The 27,264-nt window shown below is 39.6% G+C and overlaps 1 protein-coding gene across 18 annotated transcripts in view; it reads right to left on the bottom strand.

Moving 5' to 3' along the window:
- The window catches only part of LOC110952784 (pleckstrin homology domain-containing family A member 5-like), an 85,771-nt gene that overhangs the window by 36,180 nt on the left and 22,327 nt on the right, over positions 1–27,264 (bottom strand). For 15 of the 18 annotated variants that reach the window (XM_051951610.1, XM_022196501.2, XM_051951611.1 and 12 more), the window contains exon 4: positions 2,301–2,384. In XM_051951610.1, the coding sequence (XP_051807570.1) occupies positions 2,301–2,384 (84 nt within the window). Of the gene's footprint in view, positions 1–2,300; positions 2,385–14,256; positions 14,556–17,384; positions 18,332–27,264 lie in introns of those variants that run through there. The other 3 variants (XM_051951609.1, XM_022196504.2, XM_022196508.2) reach the window with 2 other exon arrangements.

Raw genomic sequence — 27,264 nt, 5'->3', positions numbered from 1 at the left:
GTGCCTTTTTTAGTCAGTAATGTGTTGCCACTATACCACCATCTCATAATTGCTCACCTAATCATGGATATTGCACATAGGTAAGTTATAAATCATGGGAGACCCTTGTTTTATTCCTGGACTGGGACACAGAAGGAGATTAAAGATGGTTTCTCAAATCTGTTAACTCAAAACTAATTTCAGTTTCTCTCATGTGAATTCCTCACACTTCCTTCATAGCTGTAATGATTGTGTGTTTTATTTTACTTAGAATATGTGTGTGTCTTAACGCTGCAGTAATGGTTTTTGTGTTATACTAGACTGATAGTAAAAATAATAATGCCAAATCAAAGCAAAGATTTGTGTTTTTGATGGAATTAAAGTGCAGAGAAGATTAGGCAGAGATTTTAAGCCAGGCCTCTTTATCCCTGTGGCAGCTTAAATCCGTCTTTGCCTTTTCTTACTCGTCTAGGGTGAAGATATTCCCCCTTTTTTTTAATTTTTGCTTAAGCACAGCCAACTGTTGGACGAAATGCACTGTAATAAACCGAAAACAACAAGATGTCAAGAAGTCGGTTTACCACTTTGCTGTTGCCCTCTTAATGCTGACCTCTGGTACATTTGATATACATTCATTTTGCAGATGACCTTAACGATAAAACACTAATTGCTAAATTAGATATCATCTTGCAGCAGCATGTTGTGCTTCTTAGCGTGAAAAACAGCAGAGATGTGAGAGCGACACAGTGAGGAGAGGAATGTGTCGAGAGAGTGCAGTGTGACAGTTCTGGTACAACAAGCTTCTTCACAAGCCTTTTCTGATTATTCAATCTCTACTAAAAATATGCAGCTCAGAAGAATTTAGTGAGACAAAAAGAGCTCACTATTGCATGTTCTGGAGAACAGGATTTTCATTTCTAAGCCACATATTGAAAAAAGCTGAAACCAGGTCCCATGATGGGACATTGGGGAATTTATCCTCTTCTCGTTAGTTACAGTTTCCCACATGGGAGTGAAATTTTGTCTTGAAGCAGAACATTTTTCATTTAGCATTCGTGCTAAAATAAATGACACCAGTTGTGATGGCAAGACTTTAGTGCAACAATCTAACATTGTGGGAGATCTACTATGACAGGGATTTCTGAAGTAACTGAGAAACTGAGTACAGCTGATACATTTTGCACAACATTAAGCGAAGATGGTAAAAGAGAACCATGAAAACTGATGTAAATGTAATAGTGTGGGTTGTGATGCAAACAGTCTAGTATGTGAATATTTAGTGTGGTTACAGATCGGAACATAATAATATTGGAATAGAAACTGTTAAAGACTGGTATCTGTTTTGTTTTTTCTGTGATGGACATCATGCAAACATCTGTCCTGAACACTTTGTCCACACCTCGCTATGAGCAGACCATGAGCAAGGTTAAAAAGTTAAAGGTGCAGACATCTGAAAATGGGAACACTGATCATTCCTGAGGTGGACATGCACTGACTAAACTTAGGCTGACATATTTATAGAGTTGTTTTTCTTGATGTGAAGCTCAAGATGACTGGTTCCCATCCAGTCATGTGGGTAGACATGTGATGAAAGTTGTGTAGATGATCACATGGATGTTGAAGGACACCACCTTGCACTTATGACAAAAGAAAAGTCCATAAACTTTGGTTGGGCCAAAACAAGGGATTAAATGTGATTACCCACATTCCCACTATCTGATGTACAGAGGAGGACACAATGGATTTTTTTCATGTCAGCCCGTAGCATTGGAATTATTTCTTAGTGCTTTTCTAGGTACTAAAAAATAAATTTTATAAGAAATAAAATCTCTTTGATGATACAAGTGTCTAAGAGGTATCTAAAGAGTGACAGAAGGTTAGTTCATGAAGACAGATAACTGAGGAAGCATTGAAGAGAACAGAGCTTTCCATAAACTTCAGAATTTAAGTCCAGCCATCAACTCCTTTATATTTATTTTTCATTCAAATAGTTGTGATTAACAAGTTAAGATTCACGGTGCACGTGCAGTTTATTACTTCTCACCTCAGCTTCAAAAACAACATGAGCATGTTGATAGAGAAGCATTCCTGTCTGTTTCAGTACCGTCTCAAAGTGCACTTTCTCACTAGCTGGCTACTCCACGGCCTTGTGGAAAGCCCTGATAGAAGAGGCTTTGAACTGAAAGGGCAAAACCGCAAATAGAGGATGACCAGGCAACAACTTGCGCAATGTTGTCCACACATCGGGAGTTTAAACAGCATACTGTAGTGCTCAAAAATGCTACCCAGTGGCATTCTAAAGGCAAAAACAAGAGACTTACTGTTCGTTGACGACAAAGATGCAGTTGTCTTGCGAGGGTAAGCCTGAGACAGGATGCTTGCAGGTCACCTTCCGCTCATTGTGACTAATGAGAATAAGGAGGGGGAGGAGAAAAAAAAAGACTCATCAATGTCTGAACCTATATGTCATACATCACACATTAAGACTAGTTCATCTTTGTAAAATAGCAAATGGATATGCTGCTTATTGCTGTAAAAACTATTTGTAGAGACAGGTTAAGAAAACCCTTCAACTGGAAAATATGAGAGTAGCTGAAGCAGAATGTGTATTAGGTAGGTAGTGATGAAAATACTGAGTGGTGACAGGAGATAAACAATGTGGAAATAGTAGCAAGCTGTGCCAATCAAAATTGGACCAAACTTTAAAACTGTGTCTAACCTGACATATTCTGAGACCATGTGACACCAGAACAAGCGCTTTTGGAACACCAAAATCCAGATAAAATCAATACATTACCATAAAGACACAGACTATGGCATGTCAGTGGTCCAGAAAAAAAAGAAAAATGCTTTGCTCCGAATAAGAATCCTCAGTTTTGGCCTTTCCCAACAATTGAGAACAAGATAAGAAAAGAATCATTTAGATGCACTTTCTGTGTGCAAACTTTTATATAGCTAAAAGCCCATTTCAACAAATCATAAAAACAACCAGAATCTAGAGCCTCCAGCAGGCTGTTGTGCCATCCAGCACTCAAAATCTAATAACTGAGGTACACAAGATGCCACCCACCCATCCTGCTGGCCAATTACAGCTGCCCACAGTCACTTCCACCCTGCCACAATTAGAAGACCAAGACACAGGCCTCACAGTCTCTGGAGAGGAGGAATCAACAACAGCAGCTTTCCAGTAAAGCACAGCCTGATCAGTGGTGTGCTTATGTGGATGGCCTGGGGGGGACACGGGGGGACACGGGGCTCAGTTAGGACATTTTACTGTTCTACACTGTTACTAGTCATCCTAAATCAAGTTTTTCCTGTAACAGTGCTATTGGAATAGTAACTAGACTGCACACTTAATTCAATATCAACTTCATATGCCATAACCAACAAATTAGAGATGGAAAATCAATGTACCATCAGCCAGATGGGAAGTTCAGAGGCAGCAGTGTACGGTCAACATTGTATGTCGTAATCAAATGTATTCACAACAGCAGAGATTGAACAAACATTAAATGACATGGGTAAAGTGAAGAGCTGCAATGTCAACAACAGCCTTCAAAGCTACTACTGCCTCGACATGCTGCTCACTTATTCTATATTTCAGCTCAGTCAGGCTGTACTATAAACAGAAGGGAGTCGAGCTGCAGCCCAAAAATAACACAGTTTTTAAACATGGGGTACTCACGTACTGAAAAGAGCAAATACCAAGTATGAAATAGGGGGTTTAGTTTCAGTTAGCCTGGAGAGCAACAGTCTCCACAGCTCTGGTCTATAATTACTGGAGGCACTGTTGGCAGCTGAGCACTGTGCGGTCTTGGTGCAGACCCACGGCACCATATTTCTTTGGTATCCTTCACACATGCCTATACTGCTCGGCACATAGGGTGGCTACAGATTTAAGAGAATAAGGAAAGTATGGATATGTATTTATGTACTGTCAGTGGGATGAAAAAATTATGTTATGATTTGTTTGTTAATCACTTCCAATGAGGAACCATTCCCAAACCATATATTGTTTCTGTAAATCTACTAGCTGTGATACTCTTGATTCTCCAAATTCTGACTTAATGCATGCACCTAAAGTTTGCTTTCATGTGTTAGTTTCGCCATAACTAAAAAGAAGAGGTTTAAATATATCAGTGCATTTGGTCTAAGTACTAACTGGCAATTCATGCCATTTCATTAAAGGAAGGCAAAGTGCTTCCTTTTGGGATGTTTAGCAAATGAGTCTACTGAGGAGGGATATTATTTATTATTAAGTGACTTCAAACACATCCATAAAACACTGACTACCCTAACTATACTGGAGAATTATTAGCATGTTCCCTGCTGTGGAACAGCATGCAAACAAATAACTACACAAGACAGTATTCATACCATGTTGCACACTTCTGAGTTTGCTAAATATATTTTTTAAAATTTTAAGTCTGTATCTAAGCTGAATCACACTGAGTGATAACACCGAAGGACTGTACAATATGAAAGGGTCACTAGTATTCACAATCCCAGTGGGAACCAACGGCCTGCCTGCAAGTCTGTGCAGTTTTGAGCTTCTTTCAGCTCAGTGAGTTGGTTTAGCACTCTGTGGTGAAATCCTAGCGGCTCTGAATGATGGTACAGTAAGTATGTTCTCCCAACACACAAGCTCAAAGAAGCCAATTGTGCACTAGTTGCTCAATGAAACACAAAAACAGCCGACAAAAACAAGTCAAACAACTACTGTTGCAAGCCAAAAGGCACCCAGACACTTTCCTCAGAAGTATGTAGACCAAACCAAGGAAATTAGGCAACTCAACAGAGATTTAGCATTCAGCTGATTGATGACCCCTATGTAGTGTATACTAAACAGGGTTCAGTGATGCTCAAGTTTCTCTGTTTCTGTTGTACAGCAACCAACATTGGACAGGTTATTGCTGAAAGAATTAGCCATTGGAAATTCATCCTAAACTTGACCCTAAAATGCAATGATCCCGATTCAATGACAACCCCCTTTAACAACTGCTGTTTGAGAGGCTTGGGTGGAGCACTGAATCAAACTAGACAATTCAATATATTGGCTAATTTACCCTAATTTACTCTTGAAAAATACTTTCAAGGGCACTGTGTTGAGCAGTTGTTTGAATAATCCACTTCAATTGTGAACAGGAACATAAGGATGTGTTTCCCTTTAAAAATCAATGAAATGTCACATCAAATTAATTTTGAATTAAGATCAATACTTGAATTTGAGACATCAATTGCCCAATACACCAGGTTTTACCTTGCCACAAGTAACTTGGAGCAGCCTGGCTGCTGAACTTGAAAAAAACAAACACAAATGACACCAGTAAAACTAATACTTTGGTTAAATTAGTGATTTTAAAATGAACTTGACCGAGGGTCTTACATCTCTAAGATGAAAAGGTCCTTAGAAAAGTTAATGCAGATGTGCCGGCCAACACGTGTGCAAGGTCAGCGTGCCTATAGTACATCTTTATGGATGGAAGCAATTTAGGAGGGTCCAAAAAATTCCCAACGCAACTTATGTGTTGAGTGAGGAAAGTGAGTTCTTGAACCTCAGTGGAAAACATGGGGACTGTGAAGTAGCCTAACATGATGGCTGTGGTTGTATGTAGGGCTGGGCGATATGACCAAAATTTTATATCCTGATATAGCTTATTTTATATCCCGATACGATATACATCACGATATAACATATTTTTCAGGTGATAAAAACCTAAAAGTCGTTAAATGACGTCATCGCCTAATTTGCATATTTCCCAGTTTGCACGTAATCGTAATCAACGTTCTAGGAGAGAGGAATAACGTTGTGGAAGAGACCAAAAAGTGAATATAAAACACCCAAAATATGTTTTTGTACTAGAGGATAAATGCTGTGGTTTATTTCAGTATGACAGTGAAGAAACATTTTCATTTATATCCCGCTCCGTAAGTCTGGATGAGATCTGTAGTGACTTTGCGCATGCGCGATTCATCTGTCGTCTGGCTGCGGAGTGATGTGTCCTCTCAGACACTGGGACTGCTACTGGACTGACAGCCTGTGCTTTGGGATGGGGAGGAGCGCACAGCAGCACCTGCTGCTCGTTGAAAACAGTAACTGCAGAATGATCCGAGTTTTCCTGTCAGTGTCTCCAAAACAGCAGAAAAAGTCACTACATTTGTCGCTAGTCGCTTTTGACAAAAAAAGTCGCTAGGACGCTTTGGAAAGTCGCGAGATTTAGCGAGAAAGTCGCTAAGTTGGCAACACTGGCTGCGTGCCTGGGCTTGCCATAAGGCTCGTCGGTGACGTAAAATACTGCCGTAAAGCGTGTTTTGCGACACTGCAATATAAACGATAGGATCTTCACATAAAACGATAGACATTTTCTATCGTCCAGACGATATCTATCGTCATATCGCCCAGCCCTAGTTGTATGTAGACCAAAATAGGCAGGATGACACAATACACGTTCTCCTCATCTTCCCTTTTCAGTAGAAATGTCTCCTTTTGGACACCTACAAAGAAACAGTGGTTGTCTATTTTTAAACAGCTCTTTAAGCTATTTTCTTATCCCATTCAAATTATACAGGAGTGACATTTAACATATGGCTGTGACAGCTTTGACAAAATTCAGCACAAAATCAATTTTACTGCCTCCATGTAGCATCAGCACCATGTCTGCAAACATGACAGGATCACACTGCAAAACAATCACTGGCAGAATATGTGGGTTGACTGCCTTGTCTTACACAACATAAGGGCTTGCTGAAAACATCATTCAATAATAATGTAATCAAAGTTGATGACAACAACCATTGTTTCAACAAAATCAACCTATACTGTGACCAGCCCAAAATTAAAGCTCCTTCTGAGTAAATAAGTTTTTCCAAAAATACCTCTTCCAACTAATCTCAGCTTACAAAACCATTTTAAAAAGTCACACATGCCCTGGAGGATGTGGTCTGTGGTCACTACAGTTGAGATGGAGTTAAAAATAACAGTGCTGTACAGTAAGGGGAGCATGTGGAAGCATTTTTGGTTCAACAGAGGGCAAAAACATTGTATGCCTTTTATTCAGGTTTAGAATTTCTCCTTATTTTCAAGAGGGAGATGCTGGTTTCTGAGGTGGGTGTGGGTCAAGGGCACCAGGAGGTTTGTTTTCCCTTGACCTCACACCTTCAGAGGTGGGGAACGTCGATTGGGAGTAAAAGCTGACCACCCTACAGTGAGGAGGGTTGGGCAGTTTTCTGGCCTCTCAACAGTCTTGTCCACAATAATTAGCTGTGAGCTGCAGTAATGAAGAGCTTAAGGTCTGGGGGTCACTCCAGCACTCCACAGGCTAAGCTTTTATTGCTCTGGGTGCGTCTTTGATCCCCTCACTCCCCTTCAACTGCACAAACAACAAAGAGGCTCCAAGAAAGATCCATACATTAGCGAGAGGGTAAAAGAGCTTCATGAGTTTTGGCAGCATGTCATTGGATTTTAACACCAGAGTTTGTGGGGCCTAGTGGAACCTCATAAATATCTTTGACGTCCATTTGAAAGTCTTAAGTTCATCGAAAACAAAACTAAATATATTAGTATAGGATTTCATTCTAATCTGGTAAAAAAGTGGCAGCGTCCTCCACTCCAGATCTCAAGCAATGTGTTGTGTACACAGACGTGGCAAGAATAAAAATGGACATAATGTCAGCACTCACTGATAAGCAGTCATCTTGGTTATTATGGAGCAAAAAACAATTTCAAATTCAACTCTAAGCTATCATCAACTTATTATTTATCTGTAAGTGCTGACATTCTGTCAGTTCCAAAGCAAATCTGGACTCAAAAAAACCTCTCACCCACAGCCTCTCTATTTACCTAAAAGTACAGTGGATTCCAATTGGATGAGGAAATGTGCTGTGCAGGAAAGACATGTTATTTTTCAACACACAAAATGTCATTGCGGGGATAAGTAGTATCATACCATCCTTACTTTCTACAAGCCAAGTAGGGAATGGTATGAAACAACATTATAAATGCTTCTTGTGGTAATGCGTTTTATGAAACCTTTTGGTGTGGAGTAAGTCTAAAAACTGAAGGGGATTTCCTCGTCCCATGTTGTGCTGAAAAACTGAAACAAATGTCTCTAAGCTTTTGTGAAGACTCTAAGCTGCTGTGGCACATTTAGACTCTGATACCCTGACACCAAATATTCAAATGGAAAGAATAACTGTCTACGCTACTGTATCTGAGATGAAGATTAGACTGATGGCACTTGATGTTAACGTGACTCTGAGGCAACAAATCACTTAAACTCCAGCAGTGTGTGTTTTACAGAATGGAAGGTGTGCTTTAAAAATGGACCAATGATCAGTTCATAAGGATTGCAGCATAGAAGAAGCTAATTAGTTATTCTCTCTTCATTGTGGGATTTTCTTTACATACTTGATTTGTATCTGCTGCATTAGATAAAACGATTCCTAGCCAAAGGCAGCATGACTTATATTTCAGGAACCTTTGATCTGTTGAGTGATATTTCTTTCCTTCAAACAGTCATGCTACAAAAATCCAAGCCTAATGCTTTTTAACTTTAGGAAACCTCAAGCAAATAAAAATATTCCCCTCTCTCTCTCTGCCTTTACCACAGCAAATGTATCCTAATTATTTTTAATTGAATGCCTTTCAAGCTACTTGAGGGCTTACAATGTGCATCCTTGCGTACAGAAGTACACAGGCAGTGTGAGCGTTTTCAAGCAATCCAACCTCTTTTCCTAAAGATATGAATGATGCATACTTCACTGCGCAGCAGATGCTTTAATCACAGCACCTGACAGTAGCATAAATTAGAACATATTCACCATGTATTGCCCAGTACGATCACACCCTCATTCTAGCAGTGCTATAGTGGAATCCTTCTGTCCTATTTAAACCAGACTGCAGGATAAGCATTCCACTTCTGGCTACCTTATCCCATATCAATATTACACATTTAAACAAGTCACATTTAACTCTGCATTTAGACACACAGCATTTAAAAAATAACATCCTACTTGTAAAATTACATGAAGATCACAACATCTATCATTTTTACATTATTTCTTAATGTCAGGGCATCACAGGAAACCTACAAGCTAAGTCTACAGGAGTTTAGAAGGAAAATTTCTCGGTCCCTTGAACAAATCACCAAACCAAGCCTTTTAGTGACACTTAATTCTCTTTTAATGCTCCTAATCCTATTACACAGGAAAGAACTTGGACATAACATATAACAGAACCAGTGAGTACTGATTAATGCTTTCATATTACAGGGTAAATACTCTTAACTAGCATAAAAAAGTGTGGGGTTGCAGTCGACCTCTTCCACATGGACACTGACTAGAGGTATGAATAGCCCTCCTCACAAAAGTTGAGCTGAACAAGCAGAATAGGCAGTTTATGAGAGGGCATGTGGGGGGCAGCAGGAGAACAGGCAAAAAGACAAAATAGGGGCTTTGCAGACCCCAAGTGGCCACATAACATGCAGTGCTGCAATATGATGTAATGTGCTGTCATCAAATTTGAATACTTGAAATATCCCCCGTAATATCCTCTGGTCTACTTCAGGAACATATCTTAAGGAAATGTTGTAGACAACTTGCATCAAAGCACAATCATTGCAGAGAACATAGTCAGGAGCTTCAGCTGCATGCCTATTAAGCTTTGACTGTCACCCTAGACCTTTATACTTAACCACAGAAAACAGCTGCTCATTCAGGCAACAAATCAGATTTTTCACAAATAATGAAATTAGCAGCCCCCTCCAAGCAGCTGTGACTGTGTGCAAAGTGTGTCAAGGTGACACAGCTGAACAGGCAATTCAAGCAGATTTTACAGCCATGGAAACAAGCTGCCCTGACAAGGAAAAATAAAACGCTGATTGAAAGAAGTGAAACTCTGGTTATGGTGAAAATTCAAGAAGCTATAGGAGGAAAACTCCATGCATGTGAACTAAGCCTTACTGTGACCTTGTGACCAGAGTTCAGCTACAACTGTCTCATCAAAGGGACTGGTTCCTTAAAGGTCTATTAATGAACCTGAAACTAACTTCCCAACCTTACATCTAAAGTTTCTATCTTCACTTTCAGTGTCTGTAAAACTTCCCTTATTTATTACTGAATCTTCAACTTCAGACTTCATTAAAGGCAATACCAGGCTTGCATTCCATATGACTGTTTTAAAACACATTGTAATGATATTTAACATCTACACTCGAGCCATTCTAACTATTTAGAACAAAGAGCAGAAGTGTGGCACCCAACATAATACTAAGAATCTTCAAATCAAGGTCAACTCCTTAAAGAAATAGAGTGAGAGGCTGAGATGGTGCATGTGGTGACAGAAAAAGACATGCAAAATTGGATTACTGACAATTATTTTGCAAAAACATACTTAATTTCTAACACATTACTCTGAGGTTTGTTGGGTGTATCGTTGAAGACTGTCATTGTAAGAAGTGGGAAGTAAAAACTGCTTTCAGGACTTCATTCCCCTTTTTGCCACATGAGGCAAATGAACTGAGAGCATTAAATCACGCAGAGCTAAAAATGTTTCTTTATGAGACACTGTCTTGACCCTACGGAATTCTTCTTACAAAATGTATTAACAGATTAGTGCCGCCATCATGCAAAGTAAATGTGCGTCTAAAAAAAACTGAAACTGAAAAGCAAATACTGGAGGACCACTTCTTACATTCCTCTTCTCCATATCTCAGTTAAAATGTAAACATTTGACAAGAATGGTGGATCTGTTTACCACAGTCTGTCAATGGGCTGAAGGCTGGAGTTGACATCTCTGTGCAGTTTTTACTATTTTACTGCTTCGTCTGTCATGACTCAAAGATTGAAAACAAATGCGGCCACGCCCTCGTCTTCTACTGATGTCCTCTACTCAGTGAGTGCTGGGTCTGGATCAGGAGTCAATACTGGGGCATGTGTTTATCTTCAGTACTGTTGACCTGCTCTTTAATGAAACAGTGTCTCCCACGCTTAAAAATGATTTGGATGGCCAATCTATCAACATTTTTCATTCAATTTTTCTTGCACAGACTATCAAGCTGAATTGTGAAAAGTTTCCAAAATAGTGCACTCATTTTACATCAAATCATACAGAGTGGTCAAATCACACTAGCTTGTGAATGCAATTAATGTTTTGCAGAGGACTTAAGTGGTGACTGAAGGAATGCTCCGCCCCCAGGCTGAACAGCACAAATAATTTGTGTCGGTAGAACAGATTGCTCAAACAACGTTGCCAACAATGGTGGCAGCACTGACAGGCAAAGTGCATGAGCAAAGAGGACTGAATGGCTCTCCTATTTGATTTCAGAACCTAATTTTTACTCTGATGAACCACTATGTATGATATACAGGTAAAAGCCAGAAAATTAGAATATTTTCATAAACTTGATTTATTTCCGTAATTGCGAACAAAAGGTATAACTTTTACATTATATGTAATCATTGCACGCAGACTGATGCACTTCAAATGTTTATTTATTTAATTTTGATGATCATAGGTGGCAACAAATGAAAATCCGACATTCCGTGGGTCAGAAAATTAGAATATTACCTGAGGCCAATACAAAAACAGGATTTGTAGAAATGTTGGCCAACTGAAAAGTATGAACGTGAAAAATATGAGCATGTACAGTACTCAATACTTGGTTGGAGCTCCTTTTGCCTCAATGACTGCATTAATGCGGCGTGGCATGGAGTCGATCAGTTTCTGGCACTGCTCAGGTGTTATGAGAGCCCAGGTTGCTTTGATAGTGGCCTTCAGCTCTTCTGCATTTTTGGGTCTGGCATTCTGCATCTTCCTCTTAACAATACCCCACAGATTTTTGATGGGGCTAAGGTCGGGCGAGTTGGCTGGCCAATTGAGTACAGAAATATCATGGTCCTTAAACCAGGCACTGGTAGATTTGGCACTGTGTGCAGGCGCCAAGTCCTGTTGGAACATAAAATCCCCACCTCCATAAAGCAGGTCAGCAGCAGGAAGCATGAAGTGCTCTAAAACTTGCTGGTAGACGGCTGCGTTGACCTTGGATCTCAGGAAACAGAGTGGACCGACACCAGCAGATGACATGGCACCCCAAACCATCACTGATGGTGGAAACTTCACACTAGACTTCAGGCAACGTGGATCCTGTGCCTCTCCTGTCCTCCTCCAGACTCTGGGACCTCGATTTCCAAAGGCAATGCAAAATTTGCTTTCATCAGAAAACATAACTTTGGACCACTCAGCTGCAGTCCAGCTCTTTTTTTCCTTAGCCCAGGTGAGACGCTTTGCGCGCTGTTTCTTGTTCAAAAGAGGCTTGACACGAGGTATGCGGCAGTTGAAACCCATGTCTTTCATGCGTCTCTTGGTGGTGGATTTTGAAGCACTGACTCCTGCAGCAGTCCAGTCCTTGTGAATCTCCCCCACATTTTTGAATGGGTTTTTTTTCACAATCTTCACCAGGGCGCGGTGATCCCTGTCGCTTGTACACTTTTTCCTACCACAGTTTTTCCTACCCTTTGCCTCTCCATTAATGTGTTTGGACACAGAGCTTTGAGAACAGCCAACCTTTTCAGCAATAACCTTTTGAGTCTTGCCCTCCTTGTGCAATGTGTCAATGGTTGCCTTTTGGACAGCTGTCAAATCTGAAGTCTTCCCCATGTTTGTGTAAGCTTCAGAACTGGACTGAGAGACCATTTAAAGCCCTTTGCAGGTGTTTTGAGTTAATCAGCTGGTTAGTGGGTGGCACCAGGTGTCTTCAAACTTGACCCATTTCACAATATTCTAATTTTCTGACCCACGGAATGTCGGATTTTCATTTGTTGCCACCTATGATCATCAAAATTAAATAAATAAACATTTGAAGTGCATCAGTCTGCGTGCAATGATTACATATAATGTAAAAGTTATACCTTTTGTTCGCAATTACGGAAATAAATCAAGTTTATGAAAATATTCTAATTTTCTGGCTTTTACCTGTATATGTGTGTGATGTTTAATAACTGCACACCAATACCCACTTAATAATCTCCACTCCAACTTTATCCAGTAATCCATCAATCAGACCACACAGATGGAGTCTTGACCACACAAGTCCCCATAGGAATACTAAACGCAGTAAAAAACTAAGGCTATTTTTACATATGATGCTTGAGCATGACGCTTACACATTCACGTTTGACAAAACAAGACAGCTAGCATTATGCCTAAACATACAAAAAGAGACATGAGGAGAAGGTTCGACTGCTTACTTGTTTCCAGGACTTCTGGCATAAACCACAAATAACAAAAACAATATGAGACTTGTTACTTAACAGATGTAGAAGAGTTTGGTAAATTACTAAATAGAGGGCAGAGTCTGGGTCACTTCAGGAAAGCCATGGGGCAGTTCTATAATTATGGCTTAATGAACTGTGATTCAGAGAGAAAGGCTTTAAAAGATCACCCAGCACCACTGTGCAAATTAGTACTGTTAGGAATAGAAAACTGGCTCTGGTGCAAAGTAATAAAGTGCATCTATGATGGGGAAACAGTGACGCTTCAGAACTGCTTGCAGTTAAGTGATGGCAAACACTTCAGAAAAGATGGAGATGGAAATGATGTTTCAACAGCTTCAAATAGTGGATTAAAAATTGGCAGGACAAACCCACTTCTCTGATTTGCATTAGCATCAGAGTTCTCTCAAAATCAAAAATAACCACAAAATTAAAACCAAAAGAGAAAGTCTTTGCATTTCTTAAAGTATTTCCCCTGTACTGGTTTACTCACACTGTTGTGTGCAGTCACTCAAAACTCAACAGAACTGTGAAAAGAAAAAAAACGAATTTTCCTTTGGGATTTCACAATCAAAGTAGAGTAGGAAAGAAGTGCTAGTCACGCCAACCACACACTATTTCTAAGAATGGAAAAGAGCAGCAATTATTATAAAAATATCTTTAACTGGAGAGTATATGAGTGAAAAGAGGCCACATGGGCAACACAGCATTTCTGAACTCAAAATAAACAGAATCCACAAAGTGGCTTTAACAAAACCAAGAAAATATACCTTATCAGTAGGGCAATGTCCAGTGCAAAACGCTGTTTGTACATAAAGCCATATAGCCTAAGAACAAAATGCTGGCAAAGAGCCTGACTGGAGCTAATTACAACTGCAATACAGTAAGCAATCACAGGGCTTGCATCTAAATAGCCTTTAGTGAGGCATCAGCCATCACCGTCAATACAATTTAACGCCCCCGATCATTATCCGCATCCACAGCACTAAATACACGGCTTCTACTTACAAACAAAAGCTCCCGTGAAGGTCCAGGCCAGTTTAAAACCGCGATGAAGTGAAGCAGGCAAGAAAAACGTACTGAAAATGAGCGAGTGGTTTTATCCAGATGTGAACGTCTCGAATAAAGACGTGGACAGTTTGTTAGTTTGGAGAAGGCTGCATTGTAAAGTGCGCTTCCCTCTTCCCTGCTGCTGTGATCAGCACTGCACTAGTCCTCGCGCTGGCTGCTGTGCCCGCGTGCGTCCGTAGTACAGACACATGAAACCGGAGAGGCGATGATGTCACAGTACGGACGGAGAGCTGCGAGGCGGCGGCTCCGGTTATTCTCTCAGCCCCGTTACAAACCCGCCAACCACCGTGCTGCACCGCGCCGAGGGACTGAAGAGCTCCAGTACATTGACAAAAGATTCACTCTGTTCACTCGGTGATATGAAGACAACAGATCACAAGCAATATTGTAAAATAAATGTAACTGTTTGGTATTGAGTAAACAAAAAAATAAACGAAATGTAAAAACAAAAACTTCTAAGAGTGTGAATTGTAAGGCCAGAAAAAGACAAAAGTTCTTACTTAAGCATGACATTACATTTTGAAATTTACATGTTTTGACTTGAACTGCCACATAGATGTTAGCTAGCAAACACAAATGATTTTTTATTTATTTATTTTTTTTTACATACTTTGAATTTTGCCAATAAATTTCAAGTTTATGGGCCTGGGGCACCAGTCACAACGTTGCTGAAACATCATGATCATTGATATTTAAATTACTGATCTTAAAATAATTAAAACCACCAATTACCAGCGATAAGTAGCTGGCACTAGCAAAGAATTCAAGCTAGCTAGCTAGTGCTACAGCAAGCTAATAAAGCCTGGCATTGCTAGTTTAACTAGCTGACTCTATGTTAGCTAATAATGCTATGTTGTAATAGCTTCAACTAATAAAGCATGGCATTACTAGCTTAACGAGCTGACTTTATGTTAGCTAATAATGCTATGTTGTAATAGCTTCAACTAATAAAGAATGGCATTACTAGCTTAACTAGCTGACTTTATGTTAACTAATAATGCTATGTTGTAATAGCTTCAACTAATAAAGCATTGCGTAACTAGCTTAACTAGTTGACTTTATGTTAAGTTAATAATGTTATGCTGTATTGGCTTGAGCTAAGAGAGCATAGCAATATCAGCTTTACATAAGTTTAACATAGCTTGCAACAACAAGCTTATGCCTCATACCAGTATTAGTTGAACATAAAGCAACTAGTTAGTTAACATGCTTTATTATCTTGCCCCGACAAGCTAATAACGTAATTAGCATATTGTAGTTTGCTACAGTGAGCTAAAAAGAAAGCATATTCCTAGGTTAACGTAGTCATCTACTTAGCCTTTGTTCACAGACAATCATATTTTATTTCTGCTTGTTAGCTTTTACATTTTTGTATTCAGTAACTGCGAACAGAATTTATCGGAAATCTACATAAAAAAAATTAAAGTGATTGATGTCAGTGAGTAGTTGAGGAGTGTCTTCCCTCAAACGTCTGACACTTTCACATATTACAACAAAGCTATGTGTTATTTTTTGTTCAAACTAATGCATAGCTCTCTATATGACTCAAGAGTAAGCAGTAACAAAGTGTTTGTATATGTGTATCCATATAAAAGACAGATTATTATTTGTTTCATAGAAATGTGACATCAAAACACCCCAAAACAACTTTTGATTTCAACCATCAGTAAAACTATATCACAGCTATCTATAGATTAATAATATTTTACACATAATTAAAAATAATTAATTCCACATGTCAATGACATAGAATTGCCTTATAATCACCTATATTAATCAGTGCATTGATTTGAATTTATTCAGTGCAGTCATACATCCAACCATTTGACAAACCTGCTTTGTCCTGTGGGGGGTCGTGGAGGTCATTGGAGCCTTTCCCACCTAATCTGATTCCAGTTCAGTCGCCTTTGGCCTTTCCTTCTGCTATCTGACTCTTACTGTTTTCTTTGCTAAAAACAATAACAACCTCCTGGCAGCAACCTACCATGCTGAAATTTTGATGTTTGCAGAGGACTTGGATCGTGCAGTAAGGCAGCCCTGCCATCTTTTTTTTCTGTTAATTATCCATTTTGATCACAGTGTTTGTATAATTATATGCAAATGTTCCACCAAAACAATTTCATTTAAATTTTTACTATTTCAAGGGGACACCAAAGACGCAAGTTTTTGGTAAGACCCACATACAACAATTGCAACTGGTTTAAACAAATACAAAAAAGCCAAGAAGTTTTTCCTCCATAGCAGATGATAGTGAGGTGCAGCCAGATCATTGTGTACTACAGAATGGGCTAGCCAAGCACGACTAATCTCAGCTGACTTGGGTCACCAGTCCATGACCCAGCCAACCAGGAGATTCAAATCCAGAACCACAGCTAACCACAGCACCACCCTGTACATCCATGTTTAGCAGAAACAGCTCAAACAAAACACATCTTTGTGTTATTTGTGACACCTAACCATAAAATGGGCAAGGTCGGTTTAAAGAAAGAAAGGCCAGGGTTCAAGAAAAAAGGCCACATCTTAATACTAAAAACATCTATAGAGGCCAAAAATGTTTCTTAATTATAGGGCCAAATGTTCAGAGACAAGCACTCTGTCTGTTTCCTGTTCAAATGTATTTTAGTTAGATGGTTGGTTACTGCATTCAACAAAAACGATTACATTAGGATGGGTTCACTCATTATTGTCTGTATTTGAAATTACAAAAACATAATGATTACTTTGTTAACACTGAATAAGTGAATTATATTAAACACATTATAATTTATTAAGTTAAATCATGGACACAGATATATTATATATATGAACTTAAAGACTATTCAAAATCTAAATGACCACAAAATTGATTATTACAATGTATGGTTATGGTGAAATGAATAAAAGACGGATGCCCTGTACTCTAAAGTAGCTGGGCAAGATTTACTCTTTACATGCAGTTTACAAATTCCCAGACTCCTCCACATGTGGACAAGATGAAAACATGCATGGAAAAGTATGGAGCAACCCATTAAGAACTGAAGAAATTCATAACACAATCACGTTCAAGAAATGAATCGCATTGCAGATTTAAACATTTTCCATTCCTCCTATGTTTATTTAGGAGTGTATCCAGACAGGTCAATGATATGCACATAAATAAGATTGAACATCATTTTCTCAGCGAGCTGTGTTATTTCTGGCATTTACTTCCTTAAATATGAATGTGGGTATTGTTGCACCTCCCTCTGCTCATTCTTCAGCAAGTCCTGACAAAGGGGCATGCTGAAAAATGAACCATAGCTACTGGGCTTTAAAGGGCTCATCATGAAAAAATTTTGGATCAAGTTGTGGTAAATTTGTTGCAAACACTGTGGCAAAGTTCGGGAAATTGTAATTCTGTATCTCTGCTCTGGTTTCCATTCCTGTCCACCTAAGTTACTGGAGCTGCGCTATCTGGTTGAGGCTTGTTAGTTTCAATAGGATGAAGCCAGAGAAAGAACTGAATATCAAGTAGGTTCAGCAGGGAGCCTGCAGCTATTGAGGACATGAAAGGCCGGACAATGACCTCAGCCCCAACCAAGAAGCCAAACAGCTCTTCCACTCATCAATCTGCTGGGTTCAGTCAATGGTGCATGAAGACACCCAGAGACAGTCAATGCACTCTTAGCGGCTTCTTTTCACTCCCTGCTCTCTCGGTTTAATGATACTTTAGCATTTCTTCAGACTGTACTGTAGCTCCCAGAGTCACAGACTTTTAACAAAAACTGACCACAAATACTAAATGCATTTTTTATGAGCTGAAAACACAGTAAAGAGGTATTATACATAATAACACCAGCAGCAACACGTGAACTACCTTGACCAGCTCTCCTACATAAATAATGCATTGAGCTTCCATTACAAAGAGGGGTGAGGAGTGTGCTTAAACATTCAGTCCTTCAGCTACCCCTGGTCCTCTAGGGAGGGCCTCCCATGCTGGAGTTTGGAGCCAGGGGATGTGGCCACCACCTGGGGCACAGAATGGACACCAGACCTCGAGAGAAATCAGAGGCAGAAGGGAATAATAAGTACCTGGAGGATATGTGATATGATATTTAGTGAACCAATCCATGGAAGATGAATCCATGGCAAATAAGGAGCTTGTGCTCCAATGCCCACAAAAAAGGTGTCAGAGGGGAAAGTCTTAGCAAGCTGTTCGACCATCTGTGGATGTCTGTGGATGTGCAGCATTTTGTGCAGGAGAGCATGTGCATGTTTTTTTGTGCATCACTGTTTGCAGTCAGTGTCCAAATCAAACAACAGTCAGCTGTTCTAAAGAAAAGTCTTCACTGTCAGGGTTTTTAACATTGTTCTGAAAATGTGTTAAGGTGGTGATAGACAATCATGCATCAGGTCACAGATTTGATCATCACAATCAGGTTGTGTTAAGCAACAACAAGCTTTATTAATTATTTTCTCACAAAGAGGATTCCTAACTGCTCACTCATTTGTAAGTCAGTTGGAGTGCATCTGTTAGATTAAAAAGTAAATGTCACCATCACAACCACCAAGTCTGCATCAATTGCCCCGGGTATACATCTCCAGGCTTGGTGCAAACTCACACATGCTGTAACTCCAGTTGCTTGAGGTATTTGACGTTTATGTGCCTGACTGAAAATGTTTTAAAAGAGAAACCACAAGCACTGAAATCAGTCATGAACAACACAGCCGTTGAGCATTTGCTATGATTGCAACTGCATGCTATTTGTTGTAATTTCGTTTTTATAAATTAGGAAACATGCCAAGGTAAGACTTCATAGAGAAAAAATCCAAAGTTGTTCGTTAATCAGGCATTTCAGTGGGAGTGGGAGTCCTAACTACTGTTCCAAGAATCTGTTTAAGTAGGGGTATGGCCAAACCAAGGTCATTCAAAGTCTGTTTCATCGCAAACCAAAAACCTAACTACATTTTATTTTATGGCTGCGCACCATTAGACTTTACGACAGAGTAAGGATAACATGGTGGGCAAGCTCAGATCTGTTGATGTTATCAAAGCAGAATGGTTTGGCTCCACCACTCCTGTCTGAGAGTCAAAGCCGAAGGCCTTGTAAAGTAACAATGCACTGTGTGTTATGATAGCTACAGAGGCTATGAACAATAGCAACACCTGTGCAACATAATGCAATTCAGTACAATGGCCCTGCAATATACTACCTTTGAAAAGTCTCTGATATTTGATTGCCGGACCGTTGTACTTAAAAAAGGTTGCAAATTATTTACACATAGTTTTCATAGATGTGTGTGAAAGATGCAACATTAATGTACTTAATGGGGAACCATTTCCAGTTGAGTCTATTATTCTGTTTAAAAGCATTCATACATTGAATTGCATAACGTTCTCGAGGGCATAATAACTCGTGGTCATATGCAGCGCAGGACAAGGCTGTAGGAGCACACAGTAACCTATGGATGAAGCTGAAAAATTAAAGGGCATTACTAAAAAGGTTTAACAATGTACCAATTATCAGTGAGCAATACAGTGTTTCTTTTCAGCTACAGCTTGTACTAAAGGCTTCGTCTGGTTCTTAGCTGACAGATGCCAAGGAGAAGCTTTCAGACTCATTAACTGCCCACTCAGAGTCAGAGAGAGACAGGAAGGGAGAGGGAATCGCTAAGTGTTCACATGTTTATCCACTCTCAGAGGAGCCTCTTCTACCTGCCCACTCACTCTCATCTCCAGCTCTTTCCTTTTCCACCTACACTCCCACGCTCTCTCCTTTGTCACTGAGGTGCAGATTAGTACCTGCCAGTGCTCTGAACAGTTACAGGTGCTGTGTGACTGTAAGTAACGGTAGCCTTAAGGTTCATGGTGAAGAAGACCCAGAATCTGACGAGCATGGGCACCTTAGCCAGCACTCTCCAGGGGCCTCTGTTTTTACTGAGCGATAGCAAACGAATACTGCATGCATCAAAAGTTTCATTCCCAGCTAGTCCACAGGGAATCAGAGAGAAGATGGTCTGAAATGGCCACCCTCTTGGTGTACTGGTGTGTGGGTGTATGGAGAATAGGGGTGTGTCCTGCTCCAGTAATTAGCTGTGCGTGTCAAATGGAGCTGAAAAACAACAATCCCTGGGTGCCTGAGTGATCACATCCAGACCACAAGACCAGACTCAAGTCACTCCAGTGACATCAGTGAGGTAGAAATAATTTTTTTTCCAAGGACTCAGTGCACACTGAAAACTGATTATATCTCTGAACCCTAAAACCTGTCAGCGGGTTTTAAAAGGCCTGTCATCTCTAAAGAGAAACTACAAAAATGTACCAATCACTAGAGCTTCAAACATAAAAACAGGGAGAACTTTTTAACTCTTCAACAGTCCATTAATTAATTACGTGTCATGTATAGTTCTGTCCAGAAAATGAAACAACTCTAAGCTTAAAATGGAAATAACACGGATTTAATCACAGATTTGATCAACATCACTTCCTTATTGTTTCATTTGAAATGTTGCCAAAAAATAAATTCTTTGCACTAAACTCTCCTCACAGTGACTGTGTAGCTCTTTGTGGCTCAACTGCAACCCATAGTCCCCTGAGCAACATTCATGGACTGAACTGGGCTGGCTGAGCTTTCACGGAGCAGAGAACAGATAAATATGGAAATACGATGAAAATGTACTATACACACTATAGATCTAATATATCTATGTAGACTCACAGTTTTTCAAATGCTGGTAAGTAACACCTGTTATACACCACCTCTGTGCACTTGGACAAATGTTGTATATGTTGATTCAGAGTTCTTTAAATTTTTTAAAATAAGTCATCAAAGAAACCGTTCTTCATCTATCACTTTTGTTTTAATTTTTTCCGATTTATGGCATTATAGTTTTATTACATTGCAAAAAAGACACATTTCAGCTCCATCTATTTCTAGGCAGGTTGTGTTGTTTTACAGAGGTGCAGGACTTTACATTGCAGTGAAAATGAACCCCGAGTGAGTTACAATGTGAAAGAAGTAAAAAAATGCCCCAAAACTACTTGGGGATTAGAGTTAAGCCAATAGATCACAGGGCCTTTTTTTTAGAAAGTGAATTTTGGAATCACACTACATAATTTGTGATACATTCAAAGGACTTTTTGCTAATTTGTGACAAGGCATGGGATGCTCCAGGGGAGCACCAATGCTATCCAATATTATTTCACAAGAACTGAGCAAGAGAGAAACCTCCTGAGCTGTTTCTATCTTTGTGGTGGAGGCAAGGTTGGTGAGAATTGAGAATTCCCAGGACAAGACCAGTTTTATCATCTGCTTTGACTACAGAGATGAAAGCATTTACATCTGATAGGGACCTCAAAGTATTTTTTCCAAGGAACCGAAATGACTGCACATTGTGTCACTGTATTCAATGAACAGGTCAGCGTGGATGACTAAATGTTTTGTTGTTAGGTCAGCGAGGCACAATCCATCACACTTTGTATATAAGATAGCAGAAGCAATTTGAACTTTTATCCACAACTCCTTTCTAAACGTCTGTTTGCAGGGATGTAATACAAGGAAAATGTGTTACAGTAGCACACTTAGAAAAACAGACTAATTACAAAAACATCAAAAGGAACGTGCCTAATTTTGCAGAGGCTAGCGAAATGGGCCAATCAATGAGGAAGTCAAGCTCACAGTCCCACAGGCTGCCAGGAAGTTTAGGAGAGCTGAATATGCTAATGAATTGCAACACCCACTGACCATAATCAAGCCAGCCAAAAATCACTTTTCAAATGGCACAATGAATCTACATCTGGATATGGTATTTGCAAGGATTAACCAAGATACTCAAGTCACAACAATAACAAAGAAGCAGCAGGAAAATTAGGTCAACAGATGAGTGAACATGGAGTACTTTTAATGCACAATGGCCATGGTGAGTGACATCACAGAAGGTCAGCAGGACAACAGAGGGGTTGGATAGACTCGCTTCACTGCTCAGGCTGCTCTGTGAAACTTGGCAGCACTGACAGTCACAAATTCCAAAGTTTGCAAGTCAAAACACCAATAGTGATGTGCTCGGGCATGAGGTCTCAGCCAGCCAAGTCAGCCAACTCAGCCAAGTCATGACTGCATGCTGACTTTCGGTTCTTTCCTCACCAAATTCAGTGTATCAGCAAAGACTTCAGGTGCCCCCGATGCCACTCGTTCTAGGATTACGTATAGAGGCTGTACATCTGTCATCAAACAACTGACAGCATCAGCTTGTCAGCCTGTGTTTACAACACCCAGGCAGCCAAACACAGAGGTAATTATTTGGATATGAATAATTTATAGATTGACAGTTCAAAGTAACTGAAAACCTTTGGGTAAGCACATCATCAATCAGTGGGGCTTCAGTTTTACAGAATGATGAGATGTGTGCTTTAAGTGTCCTAAATAAAAACACAGAAAAGTTGTTTGAAATCTTGTCACGTCATAGAAATGGTCATCTCTGGGTCTAGCACTGAAAATAAGATTTTTTTTTTTTCTGGATCTGCATTATAAACACAAGAGGAGGTGTTCTGTGTATTCATAAAATCCTAATATTGCAATTGCAGAGGTATATAAATCATCAGTGTATTGCACCTTATTGGGCAATTAGGGAAAATACATATACTGCAATAACATTTAAGCAAATTTGTGGCAGTAGCCATGTTAATTCCTTTTGGCAAAAAGTCAGAGTTCCTTGTGTTGTTACTCACACTCAGGTAGAGTTGATTGACTCATCAGAGGCTTGTTCGAGCAAATCAACTTGCATCCATCGCTCATCTGTTATTAACATTTTCATGCCTCAAGTTCCCAGCGTATGATTGTGCACTAAGTAGCATCGTGACGGTCTGAGAAACATGGGATTGTAATTCACTAAAGGTCTCAGAGGTTCAAATGTTATTCTACACAAAGAGCAGCTTTTTCAGCATCAAATCAAGGCTACGCTGAAGGATTCTAAGGGGAAGTTGAAAGGAGCTCTAAAATACCTTGTGGAAACTGTATCCATTGTATCTAAAGCACAAACAGGCAGACCAAAGGTGACCAAATTATCCAAAGATCAATGCGTCAAACTTTGCTTATTGAGCGATAGAAAAGCAACTTCGCCACAGATACAGAAGTTACAAAAAAAAAGCATGCAAGACGCCAATCAGCAAAAGACTAGTCAAAAGAAAGCGGTCTAGTGGTGGTTTCAGAGGATGAGTAGCATCTCTGAACCGCTTTTCAAGAGGTGAAATGAGGCCAAAAGCTTGGGGTGGGCTAAGACATGCCAGCATTTCACTGTAAATGATGGAAAAAGTTCTATTTACAGATTAATACTAGCAGGCAGTAACAGAGGGGTGTACAGAAAGATACAGCATTAAGGAGAATGATGCTGCAGTGTATTAAACCCACAGTGAAACAGCAGTGTAAGGGTGTTTTATCTACTCTGACTATGGGAACTTGCACCAGCCACCACTGCTGCTACACCTTGACCAAAGAGGAGTGCTCCATTGTTCAGAGACATGCTCCATAATCCGGTTTGCATCTTTCTAAAGAAGGAATCAAACTGCAGCAGAAAAAACACGTCAAAGCTTTGAAGACCTACTTGAAAGTCAAAGAAGACCAAAGAGTGCTGTCTGTCATGAACTTTTCTCCACAGTAAGTTTACCTCAACCCCAGTGAACATTTATGGGAACACCTGAAGCTTGAGAAAGCTAAACAGACACTCTTTGGAACATTATCAGATCACACTGGCATAGCATGCTCATCAGGATTTGCAGGAACTTGTGAAGTCCATTCCTGCTCGACTGCTGCTGTCACTGAAAGCAATATTCTGAAATTACTGTTACTGGTTATCATAATATTATTATTTGGAATGAAAGTATGGTAACTATCTTCACCAGTACTGTCAGAGATCACATGTCCACAACTTTAATCATTGTTGCTGAAGATATTTTTTGATATAATGCAGGAACATGCCTGACCTAATCTGATGACACACCTCCTATTATAGACTAAATCATGTGGGTTGAAGGCTACTCAGCTATCATATCAGAGTAAGAAGAAGAGGGGAAGTTAAGCAACATCTAAACAGCCCACTGAGCAAAAGAGCATAAACAGGCAAAGAGTGAGCTGAACCTTAACCTCTATTTGGTACAATAAATATTGTATAATTCTGTGAGCATGCAGTCATTTGTGGGGAACAAACAGAAATTGGCCCAAGAGAGCAGTCTAATGTAACTGGGTCAAACAAAGGGTGATAATACACTCAGCAGACCAGTTCAGTAGGCATGCATATGAACTGGGTCTGTGAGAAAACCAGTGTGATTGTGTTTCTCCAGTCACAGTAGGCATAAATAGTTTAGCAATGAATTCACATAGCATAACAGAAATGAAGGACTTTGACATAAATGCAAAGTGTTCAAGTAAGAAAACAGTAAAATCCCCCACTTGTTGTAGACATCTTTGTGGCACAAATATACCAACAATGGGTACAAAAAAAATAAACACAAAACTAATTCTGAATGCACTACATGGAATCTTACTGACATCTTCCTTAAGTCATTAACTAGCTATAAAAACTACACAGACCCTTTAAGACCTCCTGGTAAATGCTGACTGAGAAGTATTATGTGTTGGGTTTCACTCACTTTCAGTTTTCACACTGGACACATAAAAAGATGCACACAGTTCATTGTGGGCCTAATGAATGTATTAACTCTTGTCTTTGGGTGTAATGAGCCTGTTGGGAGCAGATAATGCAAGTTGCTGTGCTGATTTGATTGAGGCAGTAACAAACAACCCATCCACAAAACTGATGATTATACAGCAACAGAGAAGCACAGCACAGCTCCTATAATAGCTCATTCTATCAGCTCATTTCCGTCCTGAGGTAACTGCTTTAGTTTCAGATTGATGATGAGTACGTCCTCAGATGCAGGATCAGCTTTTGCCACACAAATGTCAGCCATATATACTACAGCAATTGAACGCAGTATAACTTTAAGTTATGAATATAATCAACTCTGCTCCATCAAACCTGAGACAATGTATAATGAAATAAAAGATTAGTTACTTGACTGATCTGTCTTTCAAACATCCAGATCTACAACAGATTTCCATTTATTACAGCCAGTGGCACAATTCCCTGGCTCTACAACCCCTTTTTCTCTCACAAGTTTCCTTTATTGTCCACAATTTACAGACAAAGAAGAACTCAGTGAAAATTGTCTATCCAACTCAGTGGTTCAAGGACAACAGCACCATCTTAAATGCCCTACAATAAAACTTTTATGGCATTCACTGAAGGGCAAGCTATCTGTGTAAAAGCATACAAATGGAAACAAAGGACTGAAAGAGTAAAACATTTCTTTTGAATTAGTGAGCCCCAGAATAGCTGCTGCTAGACCTGATATTATCCACCTGTTTCAGCCAGGCTCTTTCAAGCTATTGTTTTTTCCCCTTCATTTACCAGAAAACATATTAACCTGCGTGCAGTCAGTACTGCATATTCAACTTCATCTCTGTTGTAAACTAAACAGAGCTGAAACGTCAACATAATTATTCAGCAGATATTTAGGTGTTCAATTACTGAAGCATTTGTAAGAAAAATTGCCAAATATTACAATGTTTGTTATCCCTTGTGAGAATATGCAGCTCTTCCTAGTCTAATATTATAGTAAATGAATTATCTTTTGGTTTTGGGCTGCAGAACAGCATAACTCATTTAAAAACATAAATTTGGGACCAAAAAAAGATTAACTGCTTAATCTGCAAAACAATTAGTAGGAAATGAACAATGACAACAACAATAACATTAAATCTTGTCATAGTGTAAGCTCTAGAATATACATTAATATACATGGCCTTTAAATCATGGGCATTCTTCGTCTTTGTCTCGCTCAATGAGCCTGGGCTGTGACAGAAACACAGAGAGAGAGAAATGTGGTGGCAGTGTAAAACACTGTTTTGATCCACTACCTAGCCTTCAGCAGTGCTGAGCATGCTCAGTAGGCCTGCCAGAGGGCCAGGCTCCTGCTTTGGCCTACTTCTGATAAAACCAATAATGTCATGGAAAGTTTCTTTGCGGAGTGTGTGTGTGTGCTTGCATGTGTGTGTGAGAGTCTGTGTGTGTGTTTCTGACAATGTGTGAGAGAGATGAATGTGTGTGGCCTCAATATAGAAGCAAAAATCCAATATAATCACCCACAGCCACAAACATATAATACCATCACTGATGGGCATTATTGGTCTGTCTATCATCCACAATGTTAACAGACATAGATGGACGTACAGTAGTTATAGGAAAAGCCACAGCTATAATAGTAGCTGAAGGAAAATACTTTCATTCCAGATCAACAGAAAGATAGAAAGGAGAGCAGCCTTTAACTGACAATGTAATGAAATGCAATACAGTATCTGTTAAGCTCTACTTCCTCTCGTCCCCAGGCAGAGATAGCTGCTGGCGTGAGCAGAGAGATGGGGCAGCAGTGCCTCACTCACTTTGGTGCAACTGATTATAGAAAAGATGACCAACAGAAGTGGGTCAGCCATAAGAGTAACAGACCAAGAAACTTGGAGACAGCCAGAAAGAAAGAGCGCATTAGAGGCAGAGGAAGTGCATGTAGATGGGAGTGTATGATTTCAGGAAACTATTCATGTTAGACATTAGAATGAAGCACTGTTGCCAATTTAAAACTGAAAGACTCAGTAATCATGCAGGGCATTATTTAGTACAACATTAGTAGTACCTTATAAATACACGTAAATTTGTCAATTAGAATCATATGTTTTCCTTTTTTTTTTTTTACAAGATGTGTTCTCCGGCAGCAAGCACAAAAACACTCATCATGTGCAGTGGATTGTCAAATGTTATCAACTTCAGGCTGCAGGAAAGCAAACAGCAGATGACTAAACAAACACTGTGGAGAGCACATACTGTTGGTCTTGCCTACAGTTTCAATCGAGACAAAGTAAAGTGCCTTAAAAAACA

The sequence above is a fragment of the Acanthochromis polyacanthus genome, chromosome 8 (genome assembly GCF_021347895.1).
Source record: "Acanthochromis polyacanthus isolate Apoly-LR-REF ecotype Palm Island chromosome 8, KAUST_Apoly_ChrSc, whole genome shotgun sequence".
Classification (NCBI taxonomy): domain Eukaryota; kingdom Metazoa; phylum Chordata; class Actinopteri; family Pomacentridae; genus Acanthochromis; species Acanthochromis polyacanthus.
The sequence above is the reverse complement of the archived record's forward strand: the minus strand, read 5'-3'. Positions and strand labels throughout refer to the sequence as shown.